General features: G+C 39.6%; 1 protein-coding gene across 1 annotated transcript in view; it reads left to right on the forward strand.

Moving 5' to 3' along the window:
* Nucleotides 1-303: 303 nt before the first annotated feature.
* Nucleotides 304-12,149, forward strand: part of jag1b (jagged canonical Notch ligand 1b) — a 33,463-nt gene continuing 21,617 nt past the window's right edge. Inside the window, exons 1-3 of the mRNA XM_084093572.1 lie at nucleotides 304-660; nucleotides 973-1,275; nucleotides 9,388-9,445. Of these exons, the coding sequence (XP_083949698.1) occupies nucleotides 589-660; nucleotides 973-1,275; nucleotides 9,388-9,445 (433 nt within the window). The 5' untranslated portion in view covers nucleotides 304-588. The remainder of the gene's footprint in view (nucleotides 661-972; nucleotides 1,276-9,387; nucleotides 9,446-12,149) is intronic.

Below are 12,149 nucleotides of genomic sequence, written 5' to 3' on the forward strand. Positions count from 1 at the left end.
TACAGTAAAATTGTATGCAATTTAAAATATTTTTCACCATATATGGTTGGTTAGGTAACATACAGTTAAGTATGCATGTAGTAGCCTATGTAGTTAAGTATGTATGTAGTACATTAATTACAGTAGCATTTTGCATTCCTCTCCCTTTTAAAAGTTTTTGCAGTGTAAGAACATGCGGTTTGCCCTCTGTAAGTCTCACAGATAAACCCGTCATCACGGGGATGGGGGACACGGGCGGGGCTTGCCTACAAGCCACACCCTTTAACTTTTGAATATTAAAATTACGCATGCGTTTGCCACCCCCATTAACTGAACTTGAAGTATTGAATGCGCAGTCAGTCAGTCGCGGACAAACGCTCTCATGGCTTCTGTGTAATGTATACCCGCCGCTGAGAGAGAGAAGCAGAATAAGAAAGATAAGAATTTCAGATACGCTTGGATAATAGGAGGCACTTTCCTACACATTGGAAAATAGTCTTCTGAAAGAAATAAAGTTGTTCTCCACCCGTGCATGTTAAATCGGGGAGTACATTAGAGCCGTGAGGCGGCTAGAACTTCTGAGTCTCAACGCAACACCAACAAGAAGGCATGATTGTGCGACGGAGTTCAGTATTTTCTGCTTTTTACCTTCATGCCTTTTTGTTATGCTTGCCGACGAAGGTGAGTCCGTTTAAAATCATTTTTAAGAAAATATATCTTTGCGTTATGTAGGCTATATAAATATATAAGTTATATATTTAGAAAATAGTATAAAGGCTATTGTATGTCTATCGTAGCCTATACTTTGTCTGATATAAAAAACAACAACCTTGTTTGGACTCGCAGCACAAAAGTTCAGTATTTTTCAATTTGTCATTGACAGATTGGCAGACACTTTGCAAACAGTTTTTGCGGTTGAATAAAACGAGACAAATTTGATTTCACTGTACGTTATATAGGCTACATGGATTTAAAGTTTGTTCTGCTCAACAGGTGTCTGACGCATCGGGGCACTTCGAGCTGGAAATCGTATCGATGCAGAACGCGAACGGCGAGCTGCAGAACGGCTCGTGCTGTGGCGGCGCGAGGAACCCGGCGGATCGCAAATGCACGCGGGACGAATGTGATACATATTTTAAAGTTTGTCTGAAGGAATATCAATCGCGAGTTTCCGCGGCCGGGGCTTGCAGTTTCGGAACTGGATCTACGCCCGTTCTCGGTGGGAATAAATTTTCGACCAAGGGAACGCAGAGTGAAAAGTCAAGGATTGTTTTACCCTTCAGTTTTGCGTGGCCGGTGAGTAACGTTAGACGCCCCTTCTTTCTCATCTCATGGCGATTTCTGGTTTTAGACTAGCATATTAATGAAGTCATAGCGTGTTATGATGACGCAACGTTGATTATACAGTACATCATAGCAATATTTCGATCCACGTGTGCTGTTTTCCCTCGAGTTTATAGCTGCTCGTTTTAGTCGTGTGCGTGCACTGCAAACAACAACAACAACAACCCTCTAAAATCGAGAACCTAGTTTAATCACAGCATTGCATTCAAGGGTGGTGCCAAAGTTCATTACACTTATTTGAATATATTTACTGATAAAGAAAGACGAGTTGAATGTTAAAATACAATTTAAATGTTAAACAAATGAAAACAAAGATGTTTTGGGTTATAAAACAGTTATAAATGTCTTGATTAGCACTTGTTGACAGTGCCTTGCAGTAAATTCACTCCTCATGATGATGATGAGCATCAGTGGCTCCTAGATGTTGTTTCTGGCAGTCAGCTAACTTGGTAAATAAATATGTCAAATAAACAGTAATCTTGCACCTACTCAACCTCTTAACTTGTGTCACTGCATTAGAATGCAAATAAAAGAAGATTTGTTTGGTGTGAAGCACATGATCTGAAGCTCCATAGAGGAGAGATTTACCAATGTTTGTCTTGCAGCTCTAAAGAATTTATGAGTTGACCGTGATCTCTTGAAATGGTAGTCATCTGTTTAAGGGGCTTTTATAACCTGTGTTATCAAGCTGGTGATTTGCAGTAAACCTGTGTGTTATGATATGCACCAGTATAATAGAATCCCTACTGTAGTATGTAGTGTGATGTCTGCCAATGTAAGGGTCACATAGGCCGTATCAACTAAAAAAAATTGTGGGCCTGTGGATCCCTGGAGGTCCCTGATCTTACTCCAGGGGGCCAATGGAGAATGTAAGGTAGATAAAACATAGAGAACTTGGACAATTCGAACTATTTCTAATGATCTGTTAACCATTAAATAATGCATGTCTGATAAAATCTAGCTATTTTTATACTGAGGGTCACAAGGTTGGCTGAGAGTCTGGTTGGGGATCGTACAATTTGAAAACCTTGGAGTAGTGTGACCTTAAACTGCTTATTTTGGTAACAGTACCTTAGTTGGAGTTATTTTAGTGGTATTAATCTATATAGTTTTTCAGGAATGCCTGCTCAGAAATAGCTTACTGAGATATGGTTCCCACGGTCCTGGAAAACATGAAAATGTCAGGGAAAATGATTTTGAGGCCTGTAAAAGTTATGTAAATGAGTCAGATCTTAAAAGTCATGGAACAGTTGTGAAAATACACTGTTCAGAAAGTGTGGGAACCTTGTATTCATGTTAATTTCTCAGGAGCTCTTGACTGTGGGGACGTTGAACTGTCCTTTCGCACGTTCTGTTGGCGTGTGCCTTCGTGCACCTGCTTGCTTGATGATGTCATTGTGGATACATTCTCAGCGGGGTCAAAATGATAAAAAAAAAAAATCAAAGGACAAACTGTCGGTCTGACAAAGCGAACGTGTCCCTGTTTGAACTGTTCGCCCAGTGAGATGCCCACCTGTCCAGTATGTGAACTAGACGGCCAATGGGAATGTGTTGATCATATGACACTTCAGCTATTTTTGTGATTTGCACTTCTAAAGCATACTGCGAATGGTTTCTTTTAATCATCCAAATTATGATTAAATCTAAAATGAAGTTATAGCACACTTCAGTCAGTCACTAATTATTTTTTCGGTTGGCAGCTGGGGATAGTTGAAGTTTAGGCTTTGTGTCAGTCACGGCTGACTGGAGACGAGGTATGGCACCTTTTAACTTTGCAACCCCTGGTAATTACTCTCAGCAAGTTCCCAGACACAACAGCCAAATCTCGTCGCCAAACGTTAAATGTTTCATTTACAGGAATGCCACCCATTTATTTCGCACCTTTTACTGCATTTGATTGCCCTGTGCTTTTAGTTTTAGAGAGGGGTATAGAGAGTAAAAGAGAGCGAGGGTTTTAGGCATGGCCCACCCAGACAGAGCCAGCTTCAGCGAACATGAAACAGGGGGTGACAATAGCCGGGCCAAACTGGCTACAGGGAGGATTACTGTGCATAATGGAGCCCATCCAGGAATAATGCCGGTCCAGGGCAAGCAACAGGAAGCTGCGCTCGACTCAGCAGTGATGAGATCGGCTCCTAGACAAACCCGCCCCAACCCTGACCTTACTTCTCATACTGGCCGTTTCAGCAAATTACAGCGCTGCTCTCTGGCCCCGTGGCCCTGAATGCACCTGGGGGCCTGTCTGCTCAGCATGAGCCAAAAAACTGGTTCACCAACAAATTGGATAATTCCTTTTTTCCTGTCCCATCTTCCATTCGTTTTAATGGTCTGTGAACCAGTTCCCTTTCCCAAAACCCAAACTAGTATTTATGTGTGTATTTAATGCATGTCCATTTCAAAGTAAATACAAAAGCAATCCAAACCAATTCATTTTGCTTTTCTGAGTGCGTTTTCTTATGCTTTTCGGATCGGATTCTCTCAATTTGCCTTATGCCATTGTACTGTGAAAGATGATTTATCGAATTTAAAACAAAGATTATTGGTGCGTTTTACAAGAAAATACTATTTTAGTCTTTATACTTCAAAATTTCTCATTTAATTCAATGCACTACTTGCCGATTCTTTGTAATTATGAGTGAAAATTGTTTCGACACCATTTTTTTGGTTTGTGTGGGAAAGACAGCAGGCTGAGGGTTGGTGTGAGAATAAGAATGCAGGTGAACCGTCCGAAAGCCTGAGGGAAAGCACTACCAACAGCTATGGGATAATGACATGTTTGCTTTATATGTTCCCCTCTGATGTGGCACTTAAGCGCACATTACTCAAGCCATAGAGTGTGGAAATGCATCGTTTGTCTTTTTTCTCGCCCTTGTTAAGGTCTTAAATGAGGTATTGTTAGGCCATTGTAAAGTAGTGGAGTACTGTGCTTCTAATGTTCTGTTTAGCTAACTTTACTCACACACCTCACACATGACTTACTCGGTTCAGAATCATGATGTTACCAGGAAACATTTTGTTTTATTGAGATATCTAGTCTTAAATACTCACCTTTCGAACTAGATATCTGACAGCCGATGTGCCGTTTGATCCGATTCTTTTCTGAGTCCCTGCCTGTGATCACCTTCGTGAGTGACAGGAGATTAGACGGCCGCCAGTAGCGCTTGTGTGCGCACAGGTGACTGACAGACCTTTTATCAGGGAAGCCTGTCTCATTTTCCACGCCAGAGAGAGCAGTGAAAGATTGCTAAAAGCTTTCCCTGCGAGCCCCGCTTATCTCTGGCCACCACTCCTGATAGGAATCTCCTGGAAAAAAAAAAAGTCTTCCTACTGTGATTGCTACTTCTGAGAGGCAAAAAAGGGTGTCTGCCTTCTTGGTCATAATCTAGTTGTCCGAGCTGCTAATGTAAACCCTGATGACTTTGATTGATTGGAATCTGGCGGAGTATTCAGAGCCATTGTTGAGACCATTTGTCACTCTCCATGTCAGCCTCTCCTTATTAACAATCACACTTTTACCAACGGAGACATCACTCGACAGATTCCCACAGCAAGTGGGTGTGATAAAAGCACAAAAAAAAAACAAAAAAAAAACACAATACTAGGAGCCTCAGCCGTTTGTGGAAGCCAAAAACATCAAATATCAGAGATCAGGTTGGTTGGGAGCAAGTGTAGACCTTTATCAGATGCAGGCCCCAGAGTGATAAGACAAATACAATGTAAAGTTTGGGAGACTGGTACCGGGGATAGTTAGGACTAGAGTTCAACGATGACACTGAGGTCAATGATAAGCATGGGAAAAATGAACCTGGCGGCAGCAGGCATTTAGAGCTGATAACCATATTGTGAGTTATGGAGTGAGATCCATTGCGGCCCCTTTCCCTTCTTCTGACCCCAAAACTGCACTCTTGTTATATGTGATTGTTTTTCATTCATTTAGCCTGTTTATTTCTTAATTACTCCCATTTTGTCCTTTTATTTTTGATGCTGTGGCATCAGCAGCCAGTGAGCTTGCAGCTTCAGCATTCAAATACTTTGCTGTTAGCAGTCTGCAACCCTCCACCTTCCCCAGCTCCACCTGTATAGATCTGCTGTGGGGGTTATTTCATGTATGTAACATGTCTTACATGCTCACAGCAGCATGTCTGTGAATGTATCGGCAGTAGCAAGTCTCCGTACTTGCAGAGTCTATTCCGCCAAGACCAAATACATGAACATTGCCACATCCATTACCATGCCAATCTCTCCGAGAGTTGTCATGACAGAACTACATATAGACAGGTAAAACAATCACTGAGGTTACTAAGTCCTTAACTTTTTTTAGTCACTGTGATGTTTCCCCTGGTCTTATGGAGGTTGTGCTAGCTCATGCCCGGACATGTTCGTAATATACAGCAGCGGGCACTTGAAAGGACAGGGCAGTTGAAATCAATGAGCTGTGCGCTTTGTATACATAAACTGGCAAGATTTGACAATTTAATGGGGGCTGTGAATCAACAGCATGTTTGTGTTCACAATGCGTTCAAGTATGGAGAAGGAGAGGAAGGACAAGGTGTATCTCAACAGCTTGCAGAGGTGACACAGCTTGCATCAAATAAACTGATATTTGCACATAAACATGGCAACTGTAAAAGATTTGTGATGGCTGAGTATTTGTTTAGTGAGTTTGGTATTGGGTATTTGGTATTTTTAATGCTGGTTCTTTAATTTGTGTGCTGTGCTTTAGCACAGTAAAATCTTAGAGAAGTCTTTTAATTCATGCACTTGAAGCTCCATTGCTTACACTGCTGTTACATGCAGATGGATGTCCTTGGCTGTTGCATCTTTACTTTTTATTTTATTTTTTTATTGTTTATTGAGCATCTCAACCAGAACCTTTTAGGGATGCACGATATTGTATTTTTTGTATTTTTGCCCATATCCAATATGCCGATATTTTTCATCTCATTTTGGCCAATAGCTGATGCCTATACCAATATACATTTCTTTGGTTCATTATGCAGACTGTATTTTTTTAATTCCGGTTTCAGAATTCTGCTTTCTCCTTACCAAAAGGTTGATAAAGTTATTTTTATAATGAGAGTACATTTGATCATTGCTGTTTTTTTCCAGACAGATGCAGTTGTAACCTAAACATATTATTTGTGAATTTAACATTTGTAGATGGTCAACAGCAATGCAATCGTCAACACATAAAGCACGGGTAGATTAACCTCAGTTGAAGGATGCCACCTTTAGCCTCGGATAAAAACACTACAATTCATTTAGAGCTCCTTGGATTCAAGTTATTTTCATCATCCAGTTGAAAAATCACTTGCGCACATGTGAGTTATTGCAGGCGCACAATCAACACATATTATCGGGTGGCATACCGGCATAATCAGGCCGATGATTACATTTTAAGTCTTTATTGGTGAATCCCTAATCGGCACCATAATGGTTGTGTGACAGTGATATTAGATATTCAATGATATTCAGATATTCAATTGTTAGTTTTACATTTAGATGTGTAAATTCATTTATAGCATTTCAAATGATTGATTTCAGCTTTTAGTGTTTCGTTTTTAAAATAGTATAGAATTTTAATATTATTGGCCATTTATCAGTTATTGGCTACAATTTTGATAGCTATTGGTGCATCTCAAGTGCCACTTGACATTTTCCACTTAAGGGGTTGCTTTGTTTTGGCGCGATGGTTATCTTGATATTCTTCAAGTCGTCGAGATCATGACTCAAACTAATTTTAGCTCTTTGTACAGTGAGAGGTGCTGCGCGTTGGTTTGTTTCAATGGTCTGGCGTGAGGAACTCTGGGTCCGTCGTCGCTGCGAATGGACAGTGAGAACCTTGGTGATGTTGGAAATTCCGTGGTGCCTCGTCAAGAGTACGAGAGTGTGAATCTGACAAGTGGGTGCCAGAAAAGAGACGCTTCAATTCTGGCACAGGCACGTTCACACACACGCTCGTTTTCTCTCATATACTTCTGTTTTTTTTCGTTCAACTTCTAACACTGAAATCTAGATATGGACGCACATTTTATTCTCTCAGGCGGAGTAATCTCTCTCTCCGTGACTCTTGTTACCTGATACCGGTGAGAGCCACGATGACCTTAAGTCAGACAAAGCGTTTCAGAAGTGCTGAAATGTAGCCAAGCCCTCCAGAGATCTCGGCCTGCATTGGAGTCATGCTAAAAGCAGCGCACCCCCCGCAACTCCCTCAGATCCTCACTCCACATTCCTCTCCGTGGGGAAAAAGAGGAACAAAACGCAGCACACAAAAGACCTGAAAGAGAGAAGTGAAAGGGGATTTTTGTGGGTTTTTCAAAGAAAAAAAGTCCACTTTCAACCTGCTGTTTTCTTCTCCTTCTCGTAACTCTTTCTGTCAGATATGTGAGGTAATTATGCAGAAATGGACATTAGCGGGAATATGTTAGTATGTATGCCCTTTACTGTAAAGCATTCAGTCTATATAATACCTGGAGAAAACCATTCCTTTTGCTCAACTGGTACAGAAAAGAAGCCTACAATTTGAATTTGCACTCAGATCTGCATGCATACATTAGCCAATAACCTGAACCATATATGTAATTTGACTAATCGCATGGTCTCTGCGACCGGCAGAAAAATAGGCTACATCACAAAATGGCACCACAAAATGATTGCACAGTTCTAAACCATTCACTAACTAATGATCCTGCTAATGGTGTAGTTACTACATCTACCAGTAGGGGGTCACTTGGTCGTGATAGCCAGCTAAACCTTGACCTCTTGGGTAAAACCATGCTATTCTTGGAGTACCATGTAAATAATGTAGTACATGAATACAATAGTCATTCAGCATCATGGTATATATTTAAGAAGTATGATGTCTCCATCCAATTCCATCAATGTGTTTCCCAACCATTCATAATAGTATAGATGTTTTCTTACAGTTTGTCAGTCTGCAAATTAAATGGCTGCTTAATATTGCATAATGCATAATAAAGCTATAGTTCTATGATAGTAGGGCTTCTTTGAATGTACAAAATGTTGGACCTAATGTCCTTACAATGACCGCTGAACTGATGCCACATAACTGTCAGTGAGACTAACAGTGATTCAACTCTACTAGATCCTCACACATAATAAACACACTTTAACGTCTGAGCTCTGTCATTTCTGGAAATTTCATTATTATTTAAGAAAAAAATTCAGAATGAAAAGGAACAGCCTGATGCTGCATTGTTCAAGAACAATGACAAGCCTAAATCTGTTCAATCTGTTGTTGTTGTTTTTTTTAATTATTGCTTGGTTTTAAATTCCATTTTTCATTAAGAAATTAGTTGATTAAATAATGTTATAAAGTGTCACTGCACTATAAAAATTATGGTTTGTTTACACGACAGCAATGTCAGAACGATCCCCGTGAAAACGACTAGAAACGCTGTATTATTCATGTCAGGCCAGTAGTTGGCTTTGTCACTTTGTAAAGAAATACATTTTTGCGCGTATTGACTGAACACATAATACTCAAGCGCATGACGTCAACGGTTTCGTGTTTTTGTAGTTTACACTGAGACGATAACGTTGTTTTCAAAAACTTGCACTTTAAAACCTGTTTTCAAAAGTTTGCGTTTTCAGGTCCCCAAAACGCCTTTGTCGTTTAAATGAACGACTAAAAAGCATACATTTTTTTCTGTTTTTAGTTGATAATGGTGTCGTGTAAAATGAAAATAATATATTTATGGAACAGATCTGCTTGGTTCTTTTGATTAGCTGAACAATAGTCTCCCACAGTCAGATTACCAAAACAAGAATGCTTGTTTGTCTATAAAGATCTATCTATAAAGATGGTGATACAGTATCTGACCAAAGTTTCAGGAGAGCACTGCCAGATAAGTTGAAGGTTGAGTTGTTCTTCTGATCTTTCACAGCACATTCCTCAGCGTGTCCCAATGGTCATATTTTGTCATTGGTGTTTATTGGTTACAAGTCAAGGTCCCCGACTAAAGCTCTGTTGATGTAGAATGATCTTTGATGTTTCTTTGTTTTGGTTTCATTGCTAACTGCATGTGTGTTTTTCTCTTGCAGAGGTCCTACACGTTGATAGTGGAGGCCTTGGACTTCAATAACGACACCGCCATTGAAAGTGAGTAGCAGGATTTTTATACTCACTATCTGTTGCTCTTTTTTGTTTGCTTGATGTTTGTTTGTTTTTTTGTTTTTTTTTGTTTCTCTTTAATATTTTGTTTGTTTCTCTCTTTTTTTTTTTTTGTTGCTTTGTGTCTATTTGTTTCATTTGTCTCTATTTTTGTTTTGTTTCGTTTTGTTTATTTTTTCCACTGTTTAAACAGTGGAAGAAAATGGAACAAATTGAAGTTTTCGTGCCATTTCCGCTCATAGCTCGCTAGTCTTTAAACCAAATGTGCTGACAGGTGTGTGTGACAGGACAGGGAAGAGAGAAGAGGAAGACTGTGTGTGTGTGTGTGTGTGTGTATGTGAGAAACATTGTTGAGGGGGCCTCATGCTTATGAAAATGTTTCCGAATACCTGATGACTAATGGCAGGTGTTGGCAGTCAAGGTCTCACGGCCTCTCTGTCACGGTGCATAGCTCAAGCGCAAGGTTATGTTTGCTATAACCTCTCTCTTCTTACACCTCAACAGGGCTTAACACTCCAGAAACAATCCCATTTAGACACTAAACTGAGTCTGGCGGAGTTCATTTGAATAGCTCTTCTGGGTTGTGTTACCATTAACTTTGATATAGCGACTTTCAGCTATGTCCAGATATCTTAAGTTCAAAGTGGTCGTTGCAGAAAAGCTTACATGTTGAAGTTGTGCTCATGTCTTGTGTGTATCAGGTTATATACTGCATATGCTAATGATTTCTCTGAGGCTGGATCCTGTCATTTTTTGTATTTTCAAATACTTCTCATGTGCCCCTCGAAAGTACATTTTAGAGGTATTTGTTTCTGTTTATTGGACTTTAAATCTTTGAATGAAATATTAGAATCTGGAAATCCCCAAATCTGCTGACAATTCAGCCTCACCTTCATTTGAGATTTTGCTGTGTTTTGAGAACTACTTTAGTTTTATAAATATTGTAAAATAACATTTTGTCCATCAAAGGCAGATTTAGGTCTAAGCTTTGTTTCACAGACAAGGCTTAAATCTAGTCCTAGACTAAAATGCATGTTTGAGCTGTTTTAACTGAAAGCAACTTGCACTGACATATCTTAAAATATGTCTTTATGTGCTATTGTTTTGTCTCAAGATGCACACCAGTACTGTTTTGTTCTAAGGGCATGTTTATAAAAGCTACTTAAATATCCTAATTGAACTCAGGCCTAATCCTGGCTAAATCTAAACCCTGTCTGTGAAACTTGGCCTTAAAGTTGTACCAACTCAAACAGTAGAACTTGGCGCTAGCAACACCAAAGTCATAAATCGGATGTACAGTAAACATTACCTTAAATGCATTATAAGTTGCAAATGTGTCTTTGGGGCTGTTCACACAGAACACGTTTTTCCATTTCAATGCGCTACTTTTCCATTGTTTTACTATGTAAACATGGAAGACGGTGCATGTTTGCAATGGCATTTTACGTCTTTTGCAGAATTTCAACTTTTACACGCAGTCACATTCATCAATGTCAGTTCCAAAACAGTGGACCAATCAGAAGACTGCGGAGGCGGGGCAAGCGTTGCAAGCTTTTGTTTACAGTAGCAAGTTAGCATGGCAACTGTTTTAATGGACATTACTCCAGTCTTCAGTGTCATATAATCTTTCAGAAATCATTCTAATATGCCGATTTGGTCCTCAAGGAAACATGTATTATTATTATCAATGTTGAAAACAGTTGTGCTGATTAATATATTTGAAGATAAACCTTGATACATTTTTTTCTGAATTCTTTGATGAAGATGATTCATGTGATTAGTCAAAAGTTCAAAAAGAACATGTAGGGCCTAATGGAAATCTTTTGTAGCATTATGTCTTTACTGTCACTTTTGATTAATTTAATGCTGAAAACCTTCTGACCACAAACTTTTGAACAGTAATATAACCATCCTTAGTAGAATACATTAAGTTTGCTAGCACGTCTCCTTAGTCTCTGCCCTGAGAGCGCAGAGGATTCTTCTGTCAGTTTAATGTGACTTCCTCACCCCACAGTGAAGTGGATCAGGCTGCAGGTAGTAAAGACGTGACACTTGGCTCTGGCCGCAGGGCTCAGGGTGCAAGTGAAATGCCACAACGACTCTCTGCATTCCAAAGTCATATGAACTATAGGCCCACCTGGCCTCCATAATATCATCTCTTTTCACTTATTCTGCCTCTGGGAATGAGAGTAAAATCCACCCATGATACATAAGTTTGCAGAGAAACTTTCTTGGTCTGAGAGGTGAACTTTAAAGATAAGTGTTTATGTGAAAGGGAGGAATAGACACTTCACAGTCCCTTGTCCTAGTCAGATTCGGGAGTGAAATGTTGAAAGACATGAGCTGTCAGTTTACCTCATCTTCTGTGGTTAGAAACAGCACAGCTGGGAATAGAGATGGGCGGTTCTGGTAGGAGAAATTTCACATCACTGTAACAATATAGATTCTTTTTTAAGAATTCAAGGATAAAATCCGTGTTTGTGTGTGAGTTTTGATTGTGGTCAGAGAGTTTGAGGAAATACAGGTCAGTTTATTTAGTTTACTAGTATTAGCATTAATCTTTTCCAGTAAGTGTCTCCCAGATGCTAAATTTAGTGTTACTCTTTTAATCCAGGGGTTTTCAAAATTGATGCCAAGGATGATCCCAAAGGACCGCCTTCCAAAAATATAAAAGCTGCTATATATTTTAAGA

Source organism: Abramis brama (assembly GCF_963993115.1).
Source record: "Abramis brama genome assembly, chromosome: 19".
Taxonomy (NCBI): Eukaryota; Metazoa; Chordata; class Actinopteri; order Cypriniformes; family Leuciscidae; genus Abramis; species Abramis brama.